The sequence below is a fragment of the Anolis sagrei genome, chromosome 6, assembly GCF_037176765.1.
Source record: "Anolis sagrei isolate rAnoSag1 chromosome 6, rAnoSag1.mat, whole genome shotgun sequence".
NCBI classification, from domain to species: domain Eukaryota; kingdom Metazoa; phylum Chordata; class Lepidosauria; order Squamata; family Dactyloidae; genus Anolis; species Anolis sagrei.
Genome location: NC_090026.1, coordinates 114197711 through 114210074, shown reverse-complemented (window position 1 = coordinate 114210074; position 12364 = coordinate 114197711). Strand labels below are relative to the sequence as shown.

General features: G+C 45.1%; 1 protein-coding gene across 1 annotated transcript in view; it reads right to left on the bottom strand.

Moving 5' to 3' along the window:
• CCNY (cyclin Y) overlaps positions 1-4160 on the bottom strand; it is a 134846-nt gene extending 130686 nt beyond the window's left edge. The window contains exon 1 of the mRNA XM_060782533.2: positions 3829-4160. Within this exon, the coding sequence (XP_060638516.1) occupies positions 3829-3994 (166 nt within the window). The 5' untranslated portion in view covers positions 3995-4160. The remainder of the gene's footprint in view (positions 1-3828) is intronic.
• Positions 4161-12364: the final 8204 nt, after the last annotated feature.

The window sequence follows — 12364 nt, the reverse complement described above, 5'->3', positions numbered from 1 at the left end:
AGCTGAAAACAAGCTTGCTCCCTCCTCCCAATGACTTCCTCTCACCTATTTATACATGGCCCTCATCATGTCTCCTCCCAGCCTTCTCTTCTGCAGCTAAACATGCCCGGCTCTTTAAGCCGCTCCTCATAGGGCTTGTTCTCCAGAACCTTGATCATTTTAGTCACCCTCCTCTGGACACACTCCAGCTTTTCAACATCTCCCTTCAATTGTGGTGCCCAGAATTGGACACAGTATTCCAGATGTGGTCTGACGAAGGCAGAATAGAGGAGTAGGATGAGTTCCTTGGATGTAGTTACTCCCAAACCCATCACGTTGCCCACATATTGAAGCAATATCCCTCTTCTGCCCTTTAATATCCCAGGAAAAAATCCCTTGTTCCCTTCATTCAGCTGTTAGAAAAGGTACTTTTGCTGTTTGGCTCACATTACAGCGCAACCGAGCTGGATAAGCTTGTGGGACTTGTTTGCAGGGCAATCTGGCCCAGAAATATTGGGCAAAGGCTGAGCATAGGACACCCCAAAAACACCATAGGGCACAACATTGAAATCCCACAACAGAAAGCTGTACTTGTTTATTTATTAATAAGCCACAACATATTTCTAGAGAGTGAAGACCAAAGGGAAAGGCCTCATCTGCATCTATAAAAATCACAAGAGTTTGGGGCAAATTAGATGTTTTTTTTCCTTTGCAGACTCCAGGATATGAAACCAGAGAGACGTTTGGTTGTTCCAGGCATCAAAACACCCACACACTGTATGTACCTTGGTGTGCAAACCTGCTCGTCAATGAAACCCCAAATCTGCCACTGAGGCAGGCCTTATGGTCAGTGAAAGGGAAAAGGACACACTGCACATGTTCAGAGACCCCAATTCCCTTATGTACTGCAGGCAGGATTTCCCTTCTCTCCTCCAGGCCTAAGATTAAAGCGAAGGCACATAAGACACATTTTGCATCCTCCTGGTTTTCGCACTGTGCTCAAATTCCTTTCCTTGCTGTCTTTCTACTTCCTTGCTTGGCTTTAAAGGGGAGGTCACACAAGGCGCACTGCACATGCCCAGAGGCCTTCTCTCTCCCTACTGGGAGTTTCTTCAGAGAGGCACAACACAAGGCTCAAATGGCCTTCCTTATTTTATTTTTTTAGTGAAGGTTTTCCCTCCTATGCATTGGAGAGAGGCTGAGTTTCTCCCTGTATCTGATACTGAATGACGCTCTGCACATGCCCAAAGACCCTAGTTTCCCAGAAAGGCAAAACATTGTGTTCATTTTATGTAGGATGTGGATTTCCTTTGTTTTGCATATTGGGGTCCTTCTCCAATTATATATGGTTAGAATAGAGAGAAGAGTCACATAAAGCACTCTGCACATGCCTAGAGGCCCTCTCCCCTTTATCTAAAATTAAGGAAGGGCATCACACAGAACACTCTGCACATGCCCCAAGACCCTTTTATCCTTTAAGTTTAAAGAGGGTTGTCACACAGAGCACTCTGCACATGCCCAGAGACTCTTTTACCCTTTATCTAAAATTAAGGAAGGGCATCACAGAGAGCACTCTGCACATGCCCCAAGACCCTTTTACCCTTTATCTAAGTTTAAAGAGGGTTGTCACACAGAGCACTCTGCACATGCCCAGAGACTCTTGCCCTTTATCTAAGGTTAAGCAGGGATGTCACACAGAGCACTCTGCACATGCCCAGAGACTCCTTTGCCCTTTATCTAAGTTTAAAGAGGGTTGTCACGCAGAGCACTCTGCACATGCCCAGAGACTCTTACCCTTTATCTAAGTTTAAGGAGGGATGTCACACAGAGCACTCTGCACATGTCCCAAGACCCTTTTACCCTTTATCTAAGGTTAAGGAGGAATGTCATACAGAGCATTCTGCACATGCCCAGAGACACTTTTGCCCTTTATCTAAGTTTAAGGAAGAGTGTCACACAGAGCACTCTGCACATGTCCCAAGACCCTTTTATCCTTAAGGTTAAGGAGGGCTATACCCTGGTTTTCCCAGAGAAGTACAAATTCCCTTGTACTTCAATGGAACATTTCCCTTCTCTGCATTTTGGAAAGGGGGGGGGGCTTTTGACCATACCAAACCACACTCTGCACATGCACAGATGTGTTATCCCTCTATCTTTCGTAAAGAAGCACAACCCTGAGACCAAAGCACATGCCTCAGAGACCCTCCCTCCTTCCCTAGTTTTCCCAGAAAGGCCAAACACTGAGCTCATGCAGGGCATGGAGGATTTCCTTTGTTTTGCATATTTGGGTTCTTCTCCCATTATATAAGGTTAGAATAGAAAGTAACATAGAACACTCTGCACACGCCTGGAGGCCCTATCCCCTGTATCTAAGGTTAAGGAGGGGTGTCACACAGAGCACTCTGCACATGCCCAGATCTATCCCATTTATCTAAGGTTAAGGAGAGGTGTCATACAGAACACTCTGCACATGCCCAGAGACCCTCTTATCCCTGGTTTTCCCTGAAAAGCTCAAATTCCCTTGTGCTTCAATGAAACATTTCCCTCCTCTGCATATTGGAGAAACTTTCGATTATACCATCTGCACATGCCCAGAGACCCTCTTTCCCTTTCTCTAAGGTTAAGGAGGGGTGTCACATAGAGCAGTCTGCACATGCCCAGAGGTACTATCCTCTTTATTTAAGTTTAAGGAGGGGTGAGATGTCACACAGCGCACTCTGCACATGCCCAGAGATCCTCTTTATCTAAGGTTAAGGAGGGGTGTCTGCACATGCCCAAAAACTCTCACCCTTTATCTAAGGATAAGGAGGGGGTGTCACATAGAGCAGTCTGCACATGCCCAGAGGTACTATCCTCTTTATCTAAGGTTAAGGAAGGATGTCATATAGAGCACTCTGCACATGCCTAGAGTGCTCTGCACATGCCTAGAGTGCACATCCCCTTTATCTAAGGTTAAGGAGGGGTGTAACATAGAGCACTCTGCACATACCCAGAAACCCTCTCCCCTTTATCTAAGGTTAAGGAGGGGTGTCACATAGAGCAGTCTGCACATGCCTAGAGGTCCTCTTCCCTTTATCTAAGGATAAGGAGGGGGTGTCACATACAGCACTCTCCACATGCCCAGAGACCCTCTTTTCATTTACCTAAAGCTAAGAAGGGGTGTCACATAGAGCAGACTGCACATGCCTAGAGGCACTCTCCCCTTTATCTAAGGTTAGGGAGGGGTTTCACATAGAGCACTCTGCACATGCCCAGAGACCCTCTTACCCTGGTTTTTAAGAGAAACTCATATTCCTTTGTGCTTTTAATGGATCATTTCCCTCCTCTGCATATTTGGGGGGGGGGTCATTTCGACCATACCAGTGGACACTCTGCCCATGCCCAGAGACCCTCTTACCCTTTATCTAAGGTTAAGGAGGGGTGTCACATAAAGCAGTCTACACATGCCTAGAGGCCCTCTTCCCCTTTATCTAAGGATAAGGAGGGGTGTCACAAAGAGCACTCTGCACAAGCCCAGAGACCCTGTTACCCTGGTTTTTCAGAGCAGCTCATATTCCCTTGTGCTTTTAATGGAACATTTCCCTCCTCTGCATACTGACCTCCTCTGCATTTCGACCATACCAGTGGACACTCTGCCCATGCCCAGAGACCCTCTTACCCTTGAGTAGGGGTGCCACACAGAGCACTCTACACATGCCCAGAGGCGACGCAGAGAAGCACAACCAACTCCCTTGCTTACGAGGATACCCCTCTTTCAGATACTGCGGAGCCTTTCCCCTTGCAACTGAGCCCGAAGGGGGGCACTCTGCACATGCCCAGAGGCCTTCCCTCCCTCCCTGCCTGTCTCACCGTCGATGTTCTCCCGGTCGCTGATGTGCTGGAGGTTGCAGCCGGTGTCCTCGCGGCTGAGCTCGGACCCCGCGGCGCCGTCCGCCCGGTAGGACTCGAGCCGGGCGTGGGCATTCCTCCGCAGCTTGGGGCTGGACGAGACGCAGCACGAGGCCGTGTTGCCCATGGCCGGAGGGGAGCGGGAGGGAAGGCAGGGAGCGGAGGACGAGGAGGAGGAGGAGAAGGCGGAGAGCTCAGCCCCGGCGGAGGGGAGCCATGGCCCGCCGCGGGAAGGAGGCAAGAAGCAGGCAAGAAGGAGGAGGGCGGCGGCGGCTTCTCCGCCCGCGGGAGAGGGCTCATGCTACTCCTTCGGAGGGCGGCGCCGCTGCAGCTCCATCGCTGCCTGGACGCGGAGGCTGAGAGCCGGCCAGGCTCCCCTGCTTCTCCTCCTTCTTCTCCTTCTTCCCTTCTTCCTTCTCCTGCCGGCTCCCGACGAGGAGGAGGAGGAGGAGGAGAGGGCGGAGCCAAGCAAAGAGTCAGCCTGCAGAGAGAGAGGGAGAGTCCAGGCAGCCTCCTGCGAAAACGGTTCCGGTTCAAGGGGAGGGGACGCCGGGGGTGTGCTTGTGTGTTTCCCTCGTGCAATTGTTAGGGGGGCTTCCCTCTCGTGCAAGAGAAGCGCATGCATTCCTTCCCCCCCCCCTTGCAACGTGTGTTTGTGTGTCTCTCCCTCTCCGGCAAATCTGCACTGGGGTTTGCATCTTGCAATGTCTACATCTGTCATTTCCCTCTCTTGCAATGTGTCTTTTTGTGCATGTTTCCCACTTGCAGTGCATGTAGGTTTGCTAATCTTGACTGTCTCTTGCAATGTGTCTTTCCTTCTCCAAGTCTGCACTGGTGTTTGCATCATGCAATGTCTACATCTGTCATTTTCCTCTTGCAATGTGTCTTTTTGTGCATGTTTCTCACTTGCAATGCGTGTAGGTTTGCTAATCTTGACTGTCTCTTGCAGTGTGTCTTTCCTTCTCCAAGTCTGCACTGGTGTTTGCATCATGCAATCTGTACATCTGTCATTTTCCTCTCTTGTGCCTGTTTCCCACTTGCAATGCGTGTAGGTTTGCTAATCTTGACTGTCTCTTGCAGTGTGTGTTTGTGTCTTTCCTTCTCCAACAAGTCTGCATTGGTGTTTGTATCATGCAATGTGTACATAAGTTATTTTCCTCTCTTGTAATGTGTGTTTGTGTCTTTCCCTCTCCAACAAGTCTGCATTGGTCTTTGCATTTTGCAGTGTGTACATATGTCATTTTCCACTCTTGCAATGTGTCTTTTTGTGCATGTTTCCTACTTGCAATACATGTAGGTTTGGTAATAACATATGTACACATTGCAAGATACAAACACCAGTGCAGACTTGGAGAGAGAAAGACAACACACATTGCAAAGAGATAGTCAAGATTTTCCTCTCTTGTAATGTGTGTTTGTATGCCTCTCCCTCTCCAACAAGTCTGCATTAGTCTTTGCATCTTGCAGTGTGTACGTATGTTATTTTCCTTTCTTGCAGTGTGTGCTTCTGTGCATGTTTCCCACTTGCAATGCATGTTGGTTTGCTAATCTTGACTGTCTCTTGCAATGCGTGTTTGTGTCTTTCCCTCTCCAACAAGTCTGCATTGGTTTTTGCATCTTGCAATGTGTACATGTTATTTCCTCTCTTGCAATGTGTGCTTTTGTGCCTGTTTGCCACTTGCAATGTGTGTGGGTTTAGTAATTTTGACTGTCTCTTGCAATGTGTGTTTGTGTCTTTCCTTCTCCAACAAATCTGCATTGGCTTTTGCATCTTGCAATGTGTACATATATCATTTTCCTCTCTTGCAATGTCAGCTTTTGTGCATGTTTCCCACTTGCAGCGTTCCCTCGTGTAATTGTTAGGTGTGCTTCCCTCTTGTGCAAGAAGTGCCTGCGTCCTGCCCCCCCCCCCCCCCCTGCAATGTGTGTTTGTGTCTTTCCCTCTCCAACAAGTCTTCATTGGTGTTTGCATCTTGCAATGTGTACATATGTCATTTTCCTCTTTTGCAATGTGTCTTTTTGTCCATGTTTCCCACTTGAAGTGTGTGTGGGTTTGCTAATCTTGACTGTCTCTTGCAACGTGTGTTTGTGTCTTTCCCCCTCCGAGTCTGCATTGGTGTTTGCATTTTCCAATGTGTACATATGTTGTTTTCCTCTCTTCCATTGTGTGCTTTTGTGCCTGGTTCTCACGCAATCTGTGAGGGTTTGGAAAACTTGACTGTTTTGTACAATGTGTGTTGGTGTGTCTCCCTCTCTTACAGTGAGCATTGGTGTTTGCATCATGCAATGTGTACTTATATCATTTTCCTCTCTAGCATTGTGTTTTTGTGCCTGTTTCCCACTTGCAGTGTGTGTGGGTTTGCTAATCTTGACTGTCTCTTGCAATGTTGGTGTGTGTCCCTCTCTTACAGTCTGCATTGGTCTTTGCATCTTGCAACGTGTACACGTGTTATTTTGCTCTCTTGCAATCTTTGTTTTTGTGCATGTTTCCCACTTGCAATGTATGTGGGTTTGGTAATCTGTCTCTTGTAATGTTGTTGTGTTTCCCGCTCACAGTGTGCTTTTGTTTTTCTATCTTGCAGTATGTACTTATATTATTTTCTTCTCTTGAAACATGTCTTTTTGTGCAGGTTTTCCACTTGCAATGTGTGTGTCTTTCCCCCTTATGTGTGCATATGTGCATAATGTGTTCATATATGTTTACCTCCCTTGCATTGCATTTGTGTTCTCCACTTGCAACATATGTGGGTTTGGTAATCTTGACTGTCTCTTGCAATGTTGGTGTGTCTCCATCTCTTACTGTGTTCATATGTGTTGCCATGTCTATATCATTTTCCTCTCTTGCAATGTGTGTATATGTGCATGTTTCCTACTTGGAATGTGTGCGGATTCCCCTCTTTTCATGTGTGCATATGTGCTTACCTCCCTTGCAATGTATGTGTGTTTCCAACTTGCAGTGTGTGTGAGTTTGATAATCTTGACTGTCTCTAGTAATGTTGGTGTGTCTCCCTCTTACAGTGTGCATTTGTGCTTCTTTCTTGCAGTATGTACATATATCATTTTCCTCTCGGGCAGTATGTTTTTTTGTGCATGTTTCCCACATGCAATGTGTGCATCTTTCCCCCTTTTAATGTGTGCATATGTGTTTCCCTCTCTTTCAGTGTTGGTGTATTTCCCACAATGTTGGTGTATTTCCCACAAACAAAGTTTAAAAACTTGGCATTATGCTAGATTTCCTTTGACCAGAAGCTGGCCACTTGGAGTGCTTCTGGTGTCGCTGTGAGAAGTTTCTCCATTGTGCATGTGGCAGGGCTCGTGTCACATTGTTGCAGGTGGTCTGTGGTTTGCTCTTCCCCACACTCGCATGTTGTGGACTCCACTTTGTAGCCCCATTTTTTAAGGTGGGCTCTGCATCTCGTGGTGCCAGAGAGTCTTCTGTGTGTCCAGGAGGGAGTTTCTCATCTGGTATCAGCCACTGATTGAGATTCCGGGTTTTAGCCTGCCACTTTTGGACTCTTGCTTACTGAGGTGTTCCTGTGAGTGTCTCTGCAGATATTAGGAAGCTGTTTCTTGATTTAAGTCATTAGCTTGCTGGCTGATATCCGAACAGAGGGTGGACAGAAATGTCAATGCCTTTCATTGCTGGCTACTACTTCCCGGCGGATATCATTGTAATGCATATCAGTTCATCACTCGGGGTACATCTACGCTGACAAATTAATGGGCCCCAACGTACCTGAATCAGCTGGAGCTTATGCTCCTGCTGATACCAGGTCAGCTGTTCTTATTTGCTACTACTCCATACAGATGGCATGTAGAAATGTCAACACAGATGGCAGGAAGTGGAAAGACATCTTTTTGTCATTTAGTCTTGTACCTTCTGTGGGAGGCAATTCAAAAATCCAGATTTTGGCCAGAGTCTTCATGATGTTGTAAAGCTTCTCTGTCTTGGCCAGTTGGTATTAGCTTTCTGAAGCTGGTTTCCTTATTTTTACATTAATATTAAAAGGTAACAGTTTCCCCTTGACATTTATTTATTTATTTATTTATCATGTCAGGAGCAAGCCAAACAGTTGTATTGAATTTTTTAACAAACAAACAAACAAAACACAAAGTTTGCAAGCTTGTTAGTTGATTAAATGTTCTTTGACCAGCATCTGGTCACTTGGAGTGCTTCTGGTGTTGCCGCAAGAAGGTCCTCCATTGTGCATGTGGCTGGGCTCAGGTTGCATTGCAGCAGGTGTCCAGTGGTTTGCGCCTCTCCGCACTCGCATGTCGAGGATTCCACTTTGTGGCCCCATTTCTTAAGGTTGGCTCTGCATCTTGCGGTACCAGAGCGCAGTCTGTTCAGCGCCTTCCTAGTTGCCCAGTTTTCTGTGTTTTCCCTTGACATTAAGTCTAGTCGTGTCCAACTCGGAGGGGGGCTGCTCATCTCCATTTCTAAGCCAAAGAGCGTTGTCTGTAAAAACCTTCTAGGTCATATGGCCGGCATGACTGCTAGGAGCGGCATTACCCTCCCACCAGAGCAGTACCTGTTGATCTACTCATATTTGCATGTTTTCAAAGTGTTAGTTTGGTTAGGGCTAACAGTGGGAGCTCACCCTGTTCTCTGGATTTGCACTGTCGATCTTTCAGTCAGCAAGTTCAGCAGCTCAGCTCTTTAACCCACAGTTTTATTGAAGCATCCTGCAAATGTCTAAAATCAGCCTGTCAGGAAATGAATCTTCATCAAACAGGTTAATTCAAAAGGGCATTCAATGAAAAGGAAGATGAGGTGTCACCTTAAAGTGCCGACTGAAGCAAATGTCAAACCTTTCTGCTACTTAAGAGCGGGCTCAAATAAATCCTGGAATTAAATGTCATTTCCTATGGCAATCTTTAATTAAGGCTGGCCAAATAAAAATATGAGGTGCTTCTGTCATAACCCTCAGTGTGCAAGATGTTGAATAAAACAGAAACCTTCCTCACTGTACCATTGTTGGATTGCATAAAATGTTGCTGAATGGAGACGTTGTTGGTGTATTTCGCTCGGTCAGAGACCACTGACTGGAAAGCACTGCTTACATGCATGAGCTTACCTATTCTCTGGGGAGCTTTCTGTCAAAAATCAGAAGCTTCATAAAAATCCAGAAGCTGTATGATGTGACTCGCACACAGAATGCACATGAATGCAACTGGGAATTCTTTCGAGGCTGAATATATTCTTCCCTACTCTCAACTGGAATACATCATGAATGTTTTCAAAGAGTATATTTCCTAGCATTCTCCATAGCAAGCATGGTCATTGAACATGCTGGCTAAGACATGTTAGTATTTGTGGTGGTGTTTTTGCATGACTTCAAGTCTTACAGCGAATCTATAAGGCTGAGAGAGTGTGACTTACCCAAGAGCCCATTTGTAGAAAATCAAACCCTGTTCTCCAGCGTTGCAATCCAACGCTCCAACCTAAAATGTCATTGGAAGGAGGGCTTTTGGTGGCTCCTTAGCTCTGTGGGTTAAAGCTGTTTGTGGAAGTGGGAGCCTGTCTGTGGAAGTGGGCACCCCAGCCACATACACACATACATATTTTAACTTCTATAGATTATGCCTTGATTTCTTTCTACCAGTTGCTTGAGAGTTTTGGTTGCTTGAGGTCTGATTAACTGAAAGTCTACTGTAGTTGGTAAACTGTAGTTGCAAACTTTGTGGTTTGTTAAAAAATGCAATACAACTGTTTGGTTTGCTCCTGTCACGATAAATAAAACAATACTCAAAATCAGCAGCCTGCCTCTTTGCATGAAGGCAAACCTTGTCAAATACATTAGGATACCAGCAGTGAAGTGGCTGAGTATTTTGAGGAAACTAGAAGAATTGTATCACTTAAATTTTTAAAACAAACAAAAAAATTCCCACTATATTACCTTGTTCAACAAACGGCAACCTAATAGTAGGTTTATTTTTTATTCCTGCCAACTCCAATGTTCTAGCCTTTGGGGCATGTTCTATTTATTAATTGTCTGCTGTGTTTATCCCTTCAGTTATTGACATTAGGGCACAGTGTCATAAGTAATATTAATCATCTCACTTCACATGCACATCAGTTTTGTGACATATTTCAGTCTGGCTTTCGCTCAGACTTGGTTCTGAAACAGGCTTGATTATTTTGGTAGACACCCTACACCAGGATCACAGCAGAATTTGATACAGGTTGAGCATCCCTTACCAGAAATGGTTGGACCAGAAGTATTTCATGTTTTGAATGTTGCTGGTTTTGAATACTACTATTATATTCCCTTTTGAATTACGTTTGCACCAGAGTGCAGTTCTGGCCAGGAGTGTCTTTGCTTTGCACATCTGCAGCATTCCTTTATGAAACCAGGCCCAGGCTAAATAGCAACTGCTTTATTTATATCAAGACTTGTTGTTGCGATCCTTTGTTTCCGACCTAAGTGATATATGACCACAGGATTTTCTTGGCATGTTTCAGTCACCTGTTTTCTGACTTTTTAGGAATATCACCTACTTTATCACTTTTTAGAATTATATACCAAAGACCGAACTTGTTGGGAATCAGCCTGTGTTTGTGTTCCAGGATGATCATGATGCTTCTGATGTGGGCAATGCTGTGAGAAATGGTGAGGGAAATGATGGTGCTGAGGCTGAGGTGCAAGATGGAGATGGTTTGGTCAATTATTTTCTTGCAGACAATGACAGATAGGCCCCAATGCAAAGGGCAGTTTCTCATGAGAATATTTCTACTGTGCATAGGGATGATGGTTTACTCCCTCTTTCTGTGAGCTCTCAAGATTGAAAAAAAGGCCAGGACCGACAACAAACTCAAGGTTTATGTTACTCCGAAAGGCTTCGTCAGGTAACAGTCAAGGGTGGAGGAAAATGAAACCAGTTTCTGGGTTTTGGGATATAAGGTTTGCTTCAAGGGAAAACCTGTTAGATCAGGCATCGTTTGGAAATCAAGTTCACGTGCCGTGGAAATCCTGTTCAAGGGGTCTTGTTGTTGTGGATACCTCTAGCCTTTTGGTGTTGATTAGCAGCGTTTGGATTGTCTTTGCATCCTTTTGATTCTTATCTGGACATATACTGCCTTGGATTGCTTTTATATCTTTTGTGGACATTGCTTTGAGTTACTGCATTTTACTGACCTTTTCCTTTTTGGAACTTTCCTATTTTCTTACAAGCATTTCTTTCTACTGGCTATTTTACTAAGCTTCAATAAAAAGGATTGGTTTCTTCACTCAACGTTTGGTGTGTTTTAAAATCAGAGGGATTTTTCCTGTCCTGCAACAGAACTTGAGAAGGACTGTGCTGTGGTTAAAGTGCAGGATCTGGATCCTAGAAAAAAATGGTTGAGGTCTCAACTTGTCCATAATTCCCCGAGTGTCTTCAGGTCATCCACTGTCTCCCAACCTAGTCTATCTCACAAGGTTGTGAGGATAAAAATGAAGGCCACACCATGAATGTCATGTTGAAAGTCCTTCAGAGAGACAGGTTATAAATTTGACAATTAAATGATAAATAAATCTGGAAACTTCTGTATCCAAAGTGTGTGCTTCATCATTGACCCTTAGTCCCTCCTCAATAATTTAATCAGTGTTTATTTCAAGGCTCCTGGTGTTTTGTTGTTTTAAAGCTCCAATAATAAAAAGGTTGTTTGTGGCGGATACGTGGGAGGCAGATACAAGTGGAAATGTAATTACACGGCAATTAGAACTGTAATCTCATCATTCTGCCCGTCTGGTGTATGAATCTACTTCATCTATTTGGGACCTGGTGTGCTTTCATTTGTACTTAATCATGTCCCACTACAAGGGGTTGCATAATTGATATGAACCAGCATCCTGGGACTTTTAAAAGAGGTGAGCACCACGGAGATTTGGCAGATTATTTATCAAAGAGACCCAGACAGGCATAGCTAGTTAACACTTCACAGAGGAGCACCTACAGGGGAAAAACAAGTATACAGTTGTGATAATTGTAGGATTTTTTCTTAATGCATAAACAAATATTCCAATTTACATAGCCAACTACAATTAGTTTTAGTTTTAAAGTTGAGAGGTTACGGGAAAAACTCACAAACCTGGGTTCACTTATCCATGGGTCGAACGGGAATCCCACAGAGGTTATCCCATGACAGATGGCCACTTCTGCTCGCCACCCGTGGGAATCTGTCTTGCCAGCATGCTACAATAGAGAGAAGACTCCTGATTCCAGAAAGTGGAGGGAAGCAAAGGAAAGTGGGAAGAAGACATGAAAAGGTCATGGAACGGCTGGCCATCCTCAAAGATGAACCTTGCCAGGAGACAACGGGATAAAACGCTTTCCCAACACTTTCCCCTGCTTCCCTCCTTCCTGCCTGTCTGATGAAGTCCTGAGTCTGTCCTGGTAAAACAAAAGCACTAGCTATATTCTCCCCATTGTGGCAACACTTCTGGCCTTTTTGAATGCCAGGATGGGGAAATGGCAGTGGCTGCCAGAGGTGGCTGGCACTGTGAGGTGACAT